Source organism: Nycticebus coucang, chromosome 1, assembly GCF_027406575.1.
Source record: "Nycticebus coucang isolate mNycCou1 chromosome 1, mNycCou1.pri, whole genome shotgun sequence".
NCBI lineage: Eukaryota > Metazoa > Chordata > Mammalia > Primates > Lorisidae > Nycticebus > Nycticebus coucang.
This window is the reverse complement of record NC_069780.1, coordinates 82,441,019-82,456,934: the sequence shown is the minus strand read 5'-3', so window position 1 is coordinate 82,456,934 and position 15,916 is coordinate 82,441,019. Positions and strand designations below refer to the sequence as shown.

General features: G+C 39.4%; 1 protein-coding gene across 3 annotated transcripts in view; it reads right to left on the bottom strand.

Annotated features, from left to right (window-relative positions):
• Positions 1-6,159, bottom strand: part of GUCY1B1 (guanylate cyclase 1 soluble subunit beta 1) — a 48,579-nt gene extending 42,420 nt beyond the window's left edge. Inside the window, exons 1-2 of one of the 3 annotated variants that reach the window (XM_053583419.1) lie at positions 5,997-6,159; positions 5,287-5,360 (exon numbers count right to left, since the gene is read on the bottom strand). In XM_053583419.1, coding sequence (XP_053439394.1) covers positions 5,287-5,360; positions 5,997-5,999 — 77 coding nt within the window. In that variant the 5' untranslated portion in view covers positions 6,000-6,159. Of the gene's footprint in view, positions 1-5,280; positions 5,361-5,605; positions 5,951-5,996 lie in introns of those variants that run through there. The other 2 variants (XM_053583423.1, XM_053583421.1) reach the window with 2 other exon arrangements.
• Between the last annotated feature and the right edge of the window lie 9,757 nt (positions 6,160-15,916).

Sequence of the window (15,916 nt, the reverse complement as noted above, 5' to 3'; positions counted from 1 at the left end):
GTTGCAGGATATGAAAACAAAGATGATTTCGTTTTTGTATGTACCCTACATTAGCTCCTACTTAACGATTTTATCTTAAAAGAGCATTAAACCTGGGACCAAAAAAGTTGAGCTAGAGTTCTGATGCTTTAGCTTCCTTAATGTAATTCTGTAGGATGGATAATTCTTTAACCCCTTGGACACTCAGCTTTATTATTATTTTTTAAATGAACTAGAAATTCCTCTCCTATTTAAAATCAATTTTGTAGCAGTCAACTGAAATGACAACAGAGAAGAGGACTTCAGAAAGTTTAAATATCTTTGTAACATACTGTTAACATTTTAAAACATACATAAACATACTTTCTGTACCTGTCTACTTAAGTAGGGGTACAGAAAGGTATAGAAATTTAATTCATAGCTTCATAAATTTGGAAATATGATCAAACCATGGCGAAACGTGGTGGCACACTTGTGCGTTTTCATTTGTTTTGATAAAATAAATATGAAGAGCATATGTTGCATTTTCAAACAACCAATAAGTATGGGAGGCTGGAAAGTAGTTAGAAGAACATAATGTAAGACTGATTCCAAAGAAGAACTTCAGTAGAAAAACAGCAGAAAGACAATGAGATTTGTCCCCTAGTCACAGGATGGAGAGGGATAAGACAAAGAACACCTAGTTAAGGGGTCTGTTAGAGCTTTCCTTTCTAAGGGAGGATGATAAAATCTTGGATGGAAGGATAGGACAGACAAGACAGAAGGACACTTCAAATTTAAAGTACTGGCACCAGTTGCATAGAATGCATGAAAAGAGAAAGAATTATGAAAAATGATAATGAAGTTATCACTTATCCTAGGGTGCTACTGAAACACTGAGACTGATAGTATGTAGGCTGACGATGAGCTATTATTTAAAGGAAAGATTCAAATCTTTCAGGTGAGTTGGGAAAGAGAAAAGTTTTTTTAAAAGACTCTGAATTTATAGCAAAATGTATCTATAAGTGTCTATTTTTCAAAAACTGTGTTAAGCATTTTTCAGATATTATTCAATATATCCCATCAACCCTATAAGGTATCATGTTTTTTTTTCCTATGCAATTGAGACTTGGAAAGTTTCAGCAGCTTGGAGTATCATATAACTAGTTTGCAGCCAAACATTTGCTTATTTGAACCATAATGTTTAATTTGTGAGTAGCAAGTTCAAACAGACACATTCATTTCAAAACTGGAAATATATGCTATCAAATAGTCAAAATATTTCCATATTAGAGTTAGAAGAGAGAAGATGAAAGCAAAATATTAAGACTAAAAATATCCTGAAATCTTTAGATTTTTGTGAAGGCAAGGATTACATCTTTTGCTTTTCTATCCTCAGTTCTTAAAACACTAGACTATACTTGTTAAAGATAAGCTTAGAGGAAAGGAGGGCGGGGGTGGGGCCTTAGTGTGTGCCACACTTTCTGGGGGCAAGACATGATTGCAAGAGGGACTTTACCTAACAAATGCAATCAGTGTAACCTGGCTTATTGTATCCTCAATGAATCCCCAACAACAACAACAACAAAAAAAAAATAAATAAAGATAAGCTTAACAAAGAATAGAAGGAAAAATGAAGCAGGGGTGGTGCCTGTGGCTCAGAAGAGTAGGATGCCAGCCTCATATGCTGGAGGTGGCAGGTTCAAACCCAGCCCCAGCCAGAAACTGCAAAAAGAAAAAAAAAAAAAAAGAAGCAATGAATGAAAAAGTGTGCTACTCCAAGGTAAGTAAATCAGATTAATCCTAAAAAAATTCTTTATTCTTTACATGGGGAAGATGATTGACAGCCTTCTACAAAAACTAGTTAATAAATATATCATTAAATTATTATCAAATACATATCTATCATATCAAGATTTTGATTCAACTATTTACCTCAGGTCTTTTAGTAAATGGAGAAAGGCTAATTAAATTCCTGACTGTTTTACTTTATAATTTAAAATTATTCTTAATTTGTTCTTGGTCTGCTCAATTCTAGGCAAAAATCATTGGTTTTATTTGTTTTTAATAAAGACTTAATCATCATAGATTTTTCATTTTTTTGAATCCATCTTTAGAATTCATATGTTTCAGTGAGATTAGAAGGTATAAAATTGAGCCCAGTAATCTTATGCAATAATTAGTTTAGACAGAGATGATGGAAGGATATCAGATGGTTAAATCAAGTCTTAGGTGCCTTGCTTATACACATAGCACCTACCTTTATGTATTTTCTAAATTGATACTTCTTTTTTTATTACTTAATCATGGCTTCTTTTTCAAAGAACCATCAAAAATTGAAAGGAAAGTAACAAAACAGGCTTTGAAATAGATTCAGGGGTCTCTTTTGCTTTTCCACATTTGTTATGGTCTAAATCAGAGCTCAGCAAATGACAGGCTATGGATCAAATCTAGCTTAGTTTGTCTGGTTTGTTTATTTGTTTTGGTCTGGGCAGAAGATAAGACTGGTTTTTATATTTTTAATAGTTACATTTTAATAGTTATACAGATCCCCACATAAGACCTTCAATCTTGACTTGGCCTGCAACACCTAAAACATTTACTATCTGGCTCTTTAAGAGAAAGTTTGCTGGCCCTTGTTCTAGACAGTTTTTCTTAAAAAGAGGAATTTAAAGCTCTTGTGAAACGGTTATATTGTTGGTAAGAGTGTAAGTGGATACTGAGTTTACAATGAGGCATTTTTGGCCCTTATCCACTTAGAATTTTCTGTCTGGAATCTGTTACTTTGGGTTTTATTTGTCATTAAATGTTTGGCATCCTTTCTTATCCTTTCTCAAGAAAGATGGATGGCCATTTCCTAGTAAACCAAAAAAGTATTATGTAAAATTTTATAAACATCAATTTAGATAGTTTCTCACAGACCACAAAAGAGTCTGGTACTTACTAAGACAAAAAAAAAATCTGTTCTATCTTCAATTTGTCATAAAAAAGTTAAAACTGAAAGTACCTTGGACCAGCAACTGCACTAATCTCCCCCTAGAACAGAGGATGGTTGGGGAGGAGGAATCGTAACCACCAAAGAGCATCAATTACAGTTCTCCAATTTTTCCTCCCCTACAATCAGGCAGTAATACATACTCTTCCAGGGAACATTACTCAGGCCTACTGGGATGGAAACCAAGGAGCAGCTTTAATCCCCTCAATGTAGAGAGCTGAACCATGTTCTTTAGCCCAGGTACTAAACCACACCCAAGACAAGTTAGGATCCACTAAAGGATGCTTAAACAAACAAATAATCAAAATTAAATCTGTGTTACCAATACTATTTTGACTAACAAACTTTCCTTTGCAGGGGCATAATCTTTGAGGTAATTTTATTTAAAAAAAAAACAAAAAACAAAGAATGATTCGTTTCCTTCCCCCCCCCAAAAAAATATATTTAAATGATTAGAATTATCATCATTTAAACAGATTAAAAACCTACTAAAAGATAACTATATGAGTTAATAAGTTATTTTTTCAAGTAGAATGGAACAATATTCCTAGAATGATTTAGCAGAATTAAGTTCTCATTAATAGGATTTTTTACATATTTTGGCCTTCTTTGGAGAAAATATGACCAATATAAACACATCTCTTAGTAATTTAACTTTTAAAATTTCTGATACATTTCTCTGTGAAATATTTTTTGTCTCAATATTTAATGATTATCTAAATTGATAATGACTAGACATATGCTCTAAATCTGGTTAAATAACATAATGACAATCATAATGGCCATCTTTAATTACACTCTTAAAATTCCAAATATATTCATCGTCACAGCACATCTGCTTGGACATTTGAGAATTTCTATCTTGCACATGAGAAGACATCATAAGGGAATACATGTGTTGCTTTCATAAATTTAAAAAGAATCGCATGCCAAAGTTACACTGTTTGAAATCTTTTTATTGATGTCTGCCTTCTCTATAACTGTTTACATGGTGAAATAAAAATTAAGAAGGTACTAATAAGATGAACAGAAAATTCAAATCCCAAAGTAACCTTTAATGCCTAGATTCTCATTGGATTCAACCACCTAACTGCCAAATCTCCATTTCTCTGTGTGGTACACAGATTGATGTACTTTGCAGGTAACATAAAAAGCCTATGGGACACGCAAGAAATATTCAGTGATACAGAGTCAGGGGAAGAAAAGTTTCATTCGGGTGTTTAACGGGTATTTTCATGGACACAGATAGGTCCTAGATAATTTGATAATAAGGTCTTAGAATTGATTTATAATAAATGTAACGTGGATGGGGGGGAAGCACAAAATCATCACTTGTATGAGATAAGAAAATAAAATAAGTAAGTTTGGGAAATCACAGTAAATCACAAGGTGTTCCCATCTGCCCACCCAGGTTAACAATTTCCACCACCTCCATCATACTGTGATAGTTCGATAGTTGCTCTAACATAAAAATCCGTAAATATGGTTTTGGTGTGACTAGTTGGTGATGGTCAGCTTCACAATAGGTTAAATACAAATTTTACCAGAGTGAGAGAGACAGAAAAAAGAGGTAACTTTGTTAGTTTGAAATGCTCACCCTGCCCTTGCAGAGGATGCTAACCCATCAGTCATCCCACAGGTTTAACCTTTCAGGTAGGAGTGGTATTTTCAGGTAGGAGTGTTGGGCTCAAAGTAGAAGGAAACTAGAATGCCCTCCAAGAATTGCCAGGTTTCACCACAATAGAAAACATTAAAGAAGATGTGGGAAAACGATAAAGAAAACATTCCAATGTCAGTTTATTTCATAATGAATAAATGCATTTGATTCATTGTTACTCAAGGAATAGTCTCCGGTGTGTATTAGCATACCAAAAAGGCTTAACTATTATGCATCTGCAAGGTGTGTAAGTCAAAAAAACGAGCCAAGGTCTTCCCGTTGTTTCCAAGGCATCTGGAAGCAGGAACCTCGCGGAGGCCTGTGTGGTCTCTCGGGCCCCTCTGCGCGTGGGAGCTGATTCTCCCGCGAGCTAAGGAGCGCCGGCAAAGGGTTCCCACGCTCAGGCCGGGTCGGAAGGCCGCGGTGAACCCAAGGGGCTCCTTTCCGCTGCTCTCACCCTCGCAGCCCCGCCCCGGCCGCCCCTCCTCTCCGGGTCCCGGCTCCCGAGCGTGGGAGCGCAGCTGCAGCGGGCGCGGCGGGCGGAGGCAGCTGGGAGGATGCGCGCCCGCGACCCCGCCGGGAGGGAGAGGCGCCGCAAGCAGCGTCGCCAGCCGCCCCGGTGCCTCCCATGCAGGGCGCCGTCGCCGGGCCACAGCTAGAGCGGCCGGACACTTACTTGATGTCTTCCCACACCTCGGGCCCGTAATTGCGGATCACCAGCAGCTCCAGGGCGTGATTCACAAATCCGTACTGTGGGGACACCGAGAAAGCTGAGCGTCAGGGACCAGCTGTAGGTGGGAAGGGGTTGGGGAGCCGGGCTGCGGCAGCTGGTCCCACTGCGCTCCTATAACATTTTACCCCGCCCTCCGGCTGCTCGGTTGGGGACACTCTAGACTAAAGGGGGTAGGTCGTTGGGGCGCAACCCCTGCCACCCGGGACTGATTTACTCTGTCCTCATCCGCCCCACCCCCACGCCGTCTTTAGGCTTTCCTCACCTGCCACGGCTCGAAGTCAAGCTGTGCATTGGGGACATCGCAGGGATGTGCATCCCCGAGCCTCTCCCGCTGGTGGCGCTCAGCCTCCCACACGGGCGGCCCCGGCCGGAGCCGGGAAGACTGAGCGCCCCAGCCGCATCTCTCCTTCCTAAGCTCAGGAAACTGAGGTGTGGCGCGCGAACCCGCCTGGGAAGCAAGGCAGCCATCGGCCCCGCCACGACCCGCGTGCTTCCCACCTTCCCTGCGGAGCAGCCAGGCTGTTCGCACAGCCGGCGGTGCGCTCCCAGGGCCCCCAGCCAAGCTCGCGCTGCGAGGTGGGGTCCCTGAGCAGCCAGGCCCGGTCCCTGGCCGCCGCGCCAGGTTCTGGCCTGACCCACCTCAGAGCACTCACCATGGTGTCTGCGCCCGGGGCCCGGGAGGCTGTCCCCACGCACAGGCACGGCCAAAGGGACCGAGGCAGCTGCTGCAGCGGCGACAGGGTAACCCGGCCAGGGCGGCAGCCTCCAGCAGGAGCGAGCGCCCCCTCAGCCCTCCCTGATTGCCACCTCTTCCTAACCAATAGTGAGTCGAGCCGCAGGGGGCTGGTCCCTGCCTCGCAGTTCCCAACCAATCAGAGGCAGAGGGGGGAATTCGGTTGCTCTCAACGCTGCTGCGCTCCGGAGCCTTCTCGCCCCTGCCTGGTGACAAGGCCTTCATTTGAGGTTGTAACAAGGACGTGGAGAAGCCCCAGCTGTGCTCCTTGCCTGAATTTGGGGGCAGGGGAAATGCAGTTCTTGTAGTACTACTAGATGTATACTTATCCAGAGGTGTGTCCTCAGGGATGGAACAAACTAAGGCGGAGGGGTGTTTCTGTGTGTGTGTGTGTGTGTGTGTTTTGCAATAAACAAACCCTAAAAGGAATATCCCCTCCCCGACTTTGTCAGCGTCCTCGTGTTTGTAGTCATCTTACAGATAAACATTTCCTCTGTGGCTTGGTCCCACAACCGTTAATGGGAAACTGAAAGCTAATGATACGGAGCTGAAACATTTATTTTTAGTCGATGAGACCCGTTGAGTGAACTACCTAAAAATTTCAGTAACATAATTTGGCTAGCTCTGCCATTTATTAAACTAAACAAAATCTAGCGATGTTCTGTGCTTGATCCCAGGCGTTGCCTGACCATATACCATGGTTGGGGACTACAATACGAGAAGTTCTCAACTCTAGACCTGGTCCCTGTTGCAGTTTCTCAGAGATAATCAATAGACTGGAAAAAGTTCCGGACAAAATGCACGGACTATTAGTTTCTCTACCCGCAGTCTACATTCTATCCCGCACTTTTTTCAGTTAATGCTTTGAGTCCCACCATAGAGAAAAAGTGAAGAACATCGAACTGTCCAGGGATGAAAGCTGTTTGAGCCTGAGGTGCGTGGATACCTGTCGACATAGTATAAGGTCAACAGTGAGGTCACCAGTCTCAAGTAGACTTGAAAAGCCAGATAGTATTCTAAGCGGTGAATGGTCAGAGTTACTATGACAAAAATCTCAAAATAGTCAGAAAATGTCAGTACAAAAGAAAAAAAAATTGTGCTGGCATCAGCATCCAGAGACATATTGAAGGATAATTCATACAGAAATAATGATATAGAAAAACAACAAATTGTTTACAAAAAAAATCCATCAGTGATGGAATGATTAAATAATTAAAGCTTGAATATGACAAAACACCTCACTTTATACAGCTATTATAATAATAAGCGATATTAATATTAACCATTAAAATGGCATATTAGTTCATACAGTGATAAAAAGCACAAAGGAGGCTAGATACTTAATGATACAGAAAGGTATTTTTAGGTAAACAAAAGACATATGAATGTAATCATTTTTTATTTTTTAATGGTCGTATAGAGTAAGATGCTATTTGGGTAATAAAAACACCCAGGCATGTACACATTGCTGTAAGCATAACTTCCTAGAAGGAAACACAGGAAACTGTAGATATGGCTATTTTCTGTGATAAGAACCAGAACCTGGAGTGCCCAAGACTTTTGCCCTTCTATACTTTTTTTTCTATATAAATGTAATAATTTTTTAACTCCCCCCCACGTCTCTATCTACAGTGGACCTATGCTCTCTTTGTCTTGTGCTATGATGCTATGAAACCTTAGACTTTATACAGACAAAAGATAAGGAGAGAAAATTGCTCTCTGAGTATGAAAATTAAGAAAAGTTCACCTTGGGAAAGATCTGAGTAGAAATAAAGTTTAAGCATTCCTACCAATCTCTCTGTCTCTGTGTCTCTCTCTCTTTCTCCTCTGCCCCTCCCCCAGTCAAACTTCCACCCTCATTGTTCCTCTTGTCCAACAACATTTTGTATGTTTTGTACTTTTGTCCAAACCTATTTGCATTGTAAATATACTCATTTGTTTTCTCTTTGAAGATAGTTCCAAGTGTGATGTTCTGGAACAGAAGGATGATGCTTGCCAGCCGTGGAGGAGCCCCAAAGGAGGTCACCATGCTTCTGCAATTTCCCTGCCCATTGTTACCCTGCTGACCAAGTAGTAAAGGAATGATACCACAAAGTAGATTGTGCCATATTGGCAGGAACAATATACTGCATTCTTCCATGTATGTTCCAGGCTGAAAAGATTCAGTTAAAGAAGAAAAGCAGGATCTTAGAGGATCTTAGCCAGCCCTAAAGTCAACACTAACTATCTGAAGATCAGTTGTAATGAATGAAAAATAAATAAAGAGGCAATGTTTGGCCTTCAGAAATGTCAGCTGAAGTGACTCACATTTTCAGCTAATAAAAATACATTGGTCTGGTAAGTTAAATATTAAAAGTATTGTATCCATTGTTTTCAAGGTTTTTCCAGTTAAAGTGAAAATAACATACCTTAGAGTAAGGATAAAGGGAACACAATTAGAGAGTGTTCCCAGCCACGTCTATGCTTGTGTTCTTCAGAGCATTGGTGTTTTGCCACTTTATTCTATCATGGAATCAAGGCTTCCCTTTTGGGGTCTTTTCATGGAGCAGCACATTCTTTAATTTCAATACTTTCTGAAACAAGGATTATTTTACATTCATATGCTTGTTTAATCAGCGTGACGTAGACCCCACTTAATGTCTCTTCCTGAAGCTTCTGGAACTAGTGTTGGATTGTTACATCATAGTCACACCTCTCGTCATGTTTGCTAATATGGTCGCTCAATACTTAAAACAAGGATTTTACAATGCTTATGAGAGAAAGCATTCTAAAGCAACTACTTTAAAGAGAAAACTACATTCTAAATGACATGTTCTGCCATGTGGTTCTGAATCAATGGTTAAAAAAGAGATCCAGTAGCTCAGATTCCTAAAGAGGTGATACTCAGATTTCTTCTTAGTTTTCAAATTAACCATAAGGTTTGTTACACAAAGGAGATGCTTTTGAATATTAAAAAAGCACTTTGCAAAGTTAGTTTTCTACATCAAATTCTTTTAAATGATTATCTTGCCATCAGAATTAATGAACAAAATATTAGTGAAACTATAAGTAAATAGTGATATAAACATATATATACACGTGTGGAAAGGGAAAAAATTAAAAGAAAATTAAACATAATATTTAGTATTGGTGTTATAATAATAGGTAAACAAAAAGTGAAACTCTGTAGTTTAATGAATACACACACAATATATAAATGGGAAAATGATAGAGAATTAAAGGTAATGCTTAGTGTTTTTATAATAACTGAAACCCTTAAGTTAAGTCAACTTATTACTATAACTACAGTGGGAGTATGTGGAATTAAATCAATATTTGTTTCATTTCTAAGGAAAGATGATAAAAACTATAGTGAGTACTACCACTCTGCTTCTGGAGTAAAATTGAATAAAATAAAAAACTAACTGAACTTCCCTTGGCCATAGCCTCTGATTTGTTAAAAAATAAGGATAGCTCTACCATAATTAGTTATGTCAAAGATTAATCTACTTTGAGCACTGAAAGGTATTTAAAGGTCAGTTAGTCAAACTTTCTTTTCCTTTATCTGGAAACCTCTTTATATTCTAATTGGGGAGATTGAAAACTAAAAATATTAATCATGAAGTAAATGTAAAGTAATGAATTATTGTCCTTAGAAACAATAATTATTGACCTTAGAAACAATAATCTTAATTTTAAGATTCCCATTCATACTTTCCCATTCGAAGTGGTAGCTGGAATCTAACATTTAAGCTTTAGGGTGTCTATTTCAAAAGCAGTCCGTAACTCTCAAAAGCCTCTAGACGTTTCATTAAAACATTGCTCTTCTTGGCACTATGTTCAATTACCGAGTATTACAGATCTAAAAGGAAAAAGGAGAGAATGAGAACCACTTATTCAAGTATTTTTTTACTTCGCTTTGTATCTTATTTTGATTAAACAAAAAGCAAAGTTATCTACAGGGACAGGTTGTGTGGCGGTTAATTGCAGAGATCCTTTGGTCATGCTGCCTGGTTTTTACCTTTTAGCAGAGAAGTGACATTGGACAGGTTACTTAATTCACTTGAATTGCAATTTCCTCTCACTTTTAAAATGCAGAAAATAACAGGTCAGTATAGTGCAGTGTAGAGAAAGTTAAAAATACAGCTGACTTCAGGATTGTTGTGGGCAGCAAATGTTCTAATGCAAGTATGATGCTTAAGCAGGGTGTGGTGCCTGTTAAGTACCCAGAACTGTTAGCTAATATTATTTTTGTGGTGGTTGTTATTGCTGTATTTGGAATCAATGATTAATGAGACTAAACCCCTTTTGTCCACCTTCTGGAAATGTAATGTGTTCACTGGTATTGAATGCATAGTGAAAAGAGCTGAAACACTTAAAACTAGAAGATCTAAATCAGCCTAGCCAGTTACTCACTCAGTGAATCAACCTATCTGAGCTTGGAACTTCCCATTTGATAATGGTGATGACAGTGCCTGGCCCACTTTCCTCAACTAAAATATTGTGAGGATGAAATGAGGCAATATTCTTGTTGGTGCCTCTGAACTTTAGATCTACACAACTCTGTTACTGACTGTATAGAAGGAATTAGTAACTGCATAAGCCAAGAATTCACAGGAGAAACAAGTCAAAAATCTGCTAGAAAACCTCTTGTCTACATCTATACTTTGATTTTCTTTTGGTTGAAAAGAAAATCCAAATATGACTAGATTCATTGCATACAACTATACATACTATTATGAATTTTCTAACAAACATAATGAGTAAAATTATCAAAAAAGAGGGAAATTGTTAATCTGTTTACATAGAGTGTGACCTTCTTTTTCTGAATGGGTGCTTTATTAGCAACATAAAAAGTTGAAATTAGCTCATGCTGATGTAGTAAAATCTTACTGATTTTTGTTGATATTTGAAGCAAAAGAAATGCATTAAATATACCCACCAGTATAATGAAAATCAACCCTGGGACATACTTTTATTTCTGTCTACCAAAGGATTGTGCATTAAGTTTATTGAACAGCTCTTATTTCTTTGCTCTGTCTACTCTGTTACCTTCATTTTCATTCTTGCCAAGAAATCAATGAAAACGACCACAAGTAATTGACCTCAATGTCCAAGACTACTCAAACCAATTGTTTTGGCCTTGAATGGAAGTCTGTGGTTTCTTCAGTCATATCTTAGGTAAGGCTGATTTTAGTGAATCCAGGGGTTTTCTCAGATGAAAAAAAAAAGAAAAGGTAAGTGGAGTAAACTCAATTAGTAACATTAGATAGGCTATAGTAGACAGAGTAATGTCCTTCTCCTCCACTCCTCAACAAGATGTCCACATCCTAATCTCCTAGTCTGTGAATGTGTAACCTTATATACAAAAAGAACTTTATATATGTATGGTTTAGTCAAGAATATTGATATGGAAAGAAAGAATATCCTGAATTATCTGAGTGCCCCAATTTAATGACAAAGATCCTTATAAGAGACAGGCAGGAAGATCAAGTTATAAAAGTAGATGTGATGACAAAAGCAGAGGTCAGATGTTGTGAGGAAGAGGCCACGAGCCAAGAAATGGAGGTAAGAGATAACCTTTGGTTGTGGGAAAGGTAAGGAAATGGATTATTTCCTAGGACTTCCAGAAGGAAAGTACCCTTGATGCAACCTTGATTTTAGGACTTCTCACCTCCAGAACTATAAGATAAGAAATTTTAAGCCACCAAGATTATGATCATTTGTTTCAGGACCAGTAGGATACTAATGTGGTATGCTAATTATTTTTTCTTAACCAAATTCTGAGATCTCTGAGACTTTGGTGTATACTGTGTGTTTGCTTTCTTCTAAAACTCACATGTTGAAGCCCTAACCTCCAACGTGATGGTGTTTGGGGCCTTCGGGAGGTAATTTGTTTTACATGATGACATTAAAGTGGACCTTTCAAGATGGGATTAGGGTCCTTGTACAATTAGGGAACCTTCACCTCCCCCCAACATGTGAGGCAGGGTGAAGGCCTGCAGCTACAAGTCAGAAAGAGCATCCTCACAAAGAACTGAATCTCCCAGCACCTTGATCTTGAACTTTCAGACTTCAGACCTGTAAGAAATAAATGTGTGTCATGTAAGACATTCTATGGGATTTTCTTACAGCAATCTGGGCTAAGACAAACTTACAGGTTACATCTCTATGTTAATCTTTCAGAGATGTTAATAATAGTAGAAAGTCTTTCACTGTGATTCTGCACATATCCCATCACAGTCTGTATCAATCTGTTATTCTCCTGTTGGTCATCTTGTGATTCGCTAGAAAATGACCAGACTGATGTTGCTCCTTTCTCACAGCAAGATACAACCTTCTTGAAAGAAGGCATGTTTCCTTAGGAATAGGTATTAGGGAAATTGTTGATCTCTCCATCAACCAAAGTTCTTCCCTGCAAGCAGTAGAAACCAACTGTAGCTTAATTAAAGGAAAAAGAAACATGAATATTGGTTATCTCACAAAATCAAAAGGAAGACGAAAAATACGGCGAGAGAAATAACCTGTATGTAAAATCTATTCATTGGCTACATGAAAAGTGGTGCAAAGTTAATTAATTTGGGTCATTTGTACCTTGTTTATTATATGTGCATAAATAGGAAAATTTGGTGGGTGACTTTTTATAAGGAGATAGCATTATTTAATAGAGTTTTAATTGAGAGAGGTAAAAACGTACCTTGGCTCTGTTTGCTGCTGGGTGCATTACAGAGTCGAAAGTTTCTTTTCCGACTTGTCTTCTCACAGCTAAAACATTTCCTTCTACCACTAGCAAGATCCTTGGTCTGTTTCCCCACACTAATCAAATTTCCCATGTTTTCATTACATTTGAATATCAGGAATGTGTAGCAGTAGTTTATCCTGAGGGTTGAGAATGAGGTTTGAGAAAAAGCCAGCTACGAAGCCAGAAGGCTGGGAAAGAGAAGGCAAGCGGTATATGGAACTATTCATGTCTGGATCAGGAAAAACACATCCAGAGATCAGTCACACTGCAGTTATAAGTTTGTGAATGAAATCAATACTGTTATTTATAATACAGTTCATGAAAGATATCGCTTACAATTGAGTATAAATGTAGTAAAACAACTATAAGCCAATCTATTGGCTCTTTTAGATCTCAACTGTCTCATTCATCTTATGATACTCATCTTCTTGTTTAACTGTTATTCCCCAACACAGATTCTTGATATGAATCTTTTATCCTTAGTCCCAAATGTACCCCTATGGTGTATGGTATGGCATTCTAGGGTTTGCCTATCTCTTCTACTCTGCGTCTGTGTACTGGACCATGCATATCATTGCCCTAACCTGTTGAGCCTAGGAGAGATGGGCTTAGCAAGATAAAAGGATTCTGGGAAGCTTGATATTCCTCTGCCTCCTTAAATATTCCCATGGTCTAGGACGTAGGGGAGGTACGAATTGACATGCTTATCTAGAGATACATGTATTTAGAGAAGCTGGTTAGCACAGCCTGCCATCCAGTAAGTGAGTAAGCACTAAATAGTATCACCCTAATCCTTTGAGAAGGGCTACAGTAGGCTCCTGGGATTAAACGCTTTGATAAAAAAGTCTGTTGGGGAATTTGGTTAAAGATCAGATTTCTGGGACCCAACCATATTATTTTGATTGATAGATACATGGTTACGTTCCGAAAGCAGCAACTTTAACAGGCATAGGCCTTCCCACCCTGTTGACTCACAAGGAGGTGTGCCACATTTAGAGGTCTGCTGCCTTATTTCTAGAAGCCTAATACATCTCTGGTTTCATCTTACCTGATCTCAAGGTGAAACAGGAAAGGCATCCATAGTGCAGAGAGCTCCCTGTCAAAAACTACAAGAGATTCTTATGCAGGTTGCTTCAATTACAAGGAAGTCATGCACAGACTATTTCCAGCTCTGTCAGTGATAAACTTCTGTTTGAAACTGCTTGGCCAGGTTCTCAGTGCAAAGCTGCTGTAAGAAGCTCCCATTATGAATGCAAATGGCTGGGTGGGAGACAACCAGACTGTAAGGACTCTGATTTTGTCTAGAGCCAGCTTCTCCCTTTCGCAGATGGGAAAGAGGAGGAAGGAGAACCTTGAAGTCCCTTCTTAGCCCATGCTTCAACCAAAGAGAGGTAACATCCCCTGTCCACACTAAAACCTGTAAGTAAGAGTCCGTTCCCTGCCTTTTCCAGGTGGTAATAGTGCTGTTTGTTTGAGTGTCCTTTCAGGGGTGCCGTCCCTCTCTCACCGGGGAACTACTGAGGTATATTATAGGGAGGGCATTTACTGCTCTTCAGTGAGCTGTATTTCATCTTTCCCTGCACTGGAAGGTTCAGTTTGCTCAGCACATGAAATACACAATCCAGGGAGCACCATTAATAGTTTCCTGAGAGGGAAAGGGAGAAAAGGGGAAAGGGGGACGTCAGTCTTTCTCTATGGAGGCTCATTTAATGTGGGTTGCCACGTTAAATTCTCCTTCCCTGTCACTGACTCTCGGGCTACATTGCTCCCAGGCTTCTAGATGGGCCTGGTCTGAACAAAAACCTTCAATCTACTGATTATGTAGAATTGTCAGGTAACGTGTGGCACAAAGCAGAGAACCCTGCCTGGCCTCAAGTAAGCCCTCCATAAATACTTGTGGCAAGGATTGTACTGATCACCCAAATCATTTTAATTTCTCCCTGGCCTTCCTTGCATGGCCATGGTTGGCCATGTCTCTTATTCAAGGTAATAGAATATGAACAGAAAGGATGTGTGTCACCTCCAACCTGCCACACATACTCCCCCAGATTCTTTCCTCAGCTGCCCAGAAGGTATCTATGTCAGAGTGTCATTGAGAAATGAGAGAGCTCTGCAGGCCTGGGTCCTGTGTGGTTGATGGAACTTCGACCCTCTTCTAACCCAACCTTAGAGTGCATGTGTGAGAGGGACTGTTCATGTGAGCCACCAAAATTTAGGGTTTGTTTGTTATAAGAGCAGCCTACCTTAAATAACACAGTATCAGCTGAGAAGCTAGCAGACTGAATATTACTTAAGTGGGGCTAACTGTGCTTTTTATCATAAACAGCCCTCCCAGGGCAGGAAACTGTGGAAATTATTTTTCCCATACTCTGTCCATCCAAACAGGTGTGGGACTGTGCCTTGTCCTTTTGTAAATAATTCATGTTCCATTTATGAATATTATGCTTTGTGTAAACAGGAGGTGAAGTGTGAGCTGGGTCTTTATCTGCTCTCAGAATCCCCTGGAATAAAGCTTGGTAGAAGCCACAATTACCAATCAGTTGATTGAAAGATCCTCTAGTGACTGAATTCATGTCAGTACTCCTGGGCCAGCTCCAGATAACAACCCGACCCCTCTGGGTCATCTACAGAATAAATACAGACAGATTAGTAGCATCGGCAGTGTGGGAAAAGCACATTAAAATAAATATATAGAAACTTTACTCTGGACAGTGACATTTAATTCTTATGACATGAATCAAATTATGGTTATATTTACCAAGGCAAAGAATTTAATAGAATCCTATTGTATGGACTTTTGTAGAAGAAAGAATTTACACTTTCACACTCAGTTTTTTTTTTTTTTCAGCTGCTTTTTTTTTATTGTTGGGGATTCATTGAGGGTACAATAAGCCAGTTACACTGATTGCAATTGTTAGGTAAAGTCCCTCTTGCAATCATGTCTTGCCCCCATAAAGTGTGACACACACTAAGGCCCCACCCCCTCCCTCCATCCCTCTTTCTGCTTCCCCCCCCATAACCTTAATTGTCATTAATTGTCCTCATATCAAGATTGAGTACATAGGATTCATGCTTCTCCATTCTTGTGATGCTTTACTAAGAATAATGTCTTCCACTTC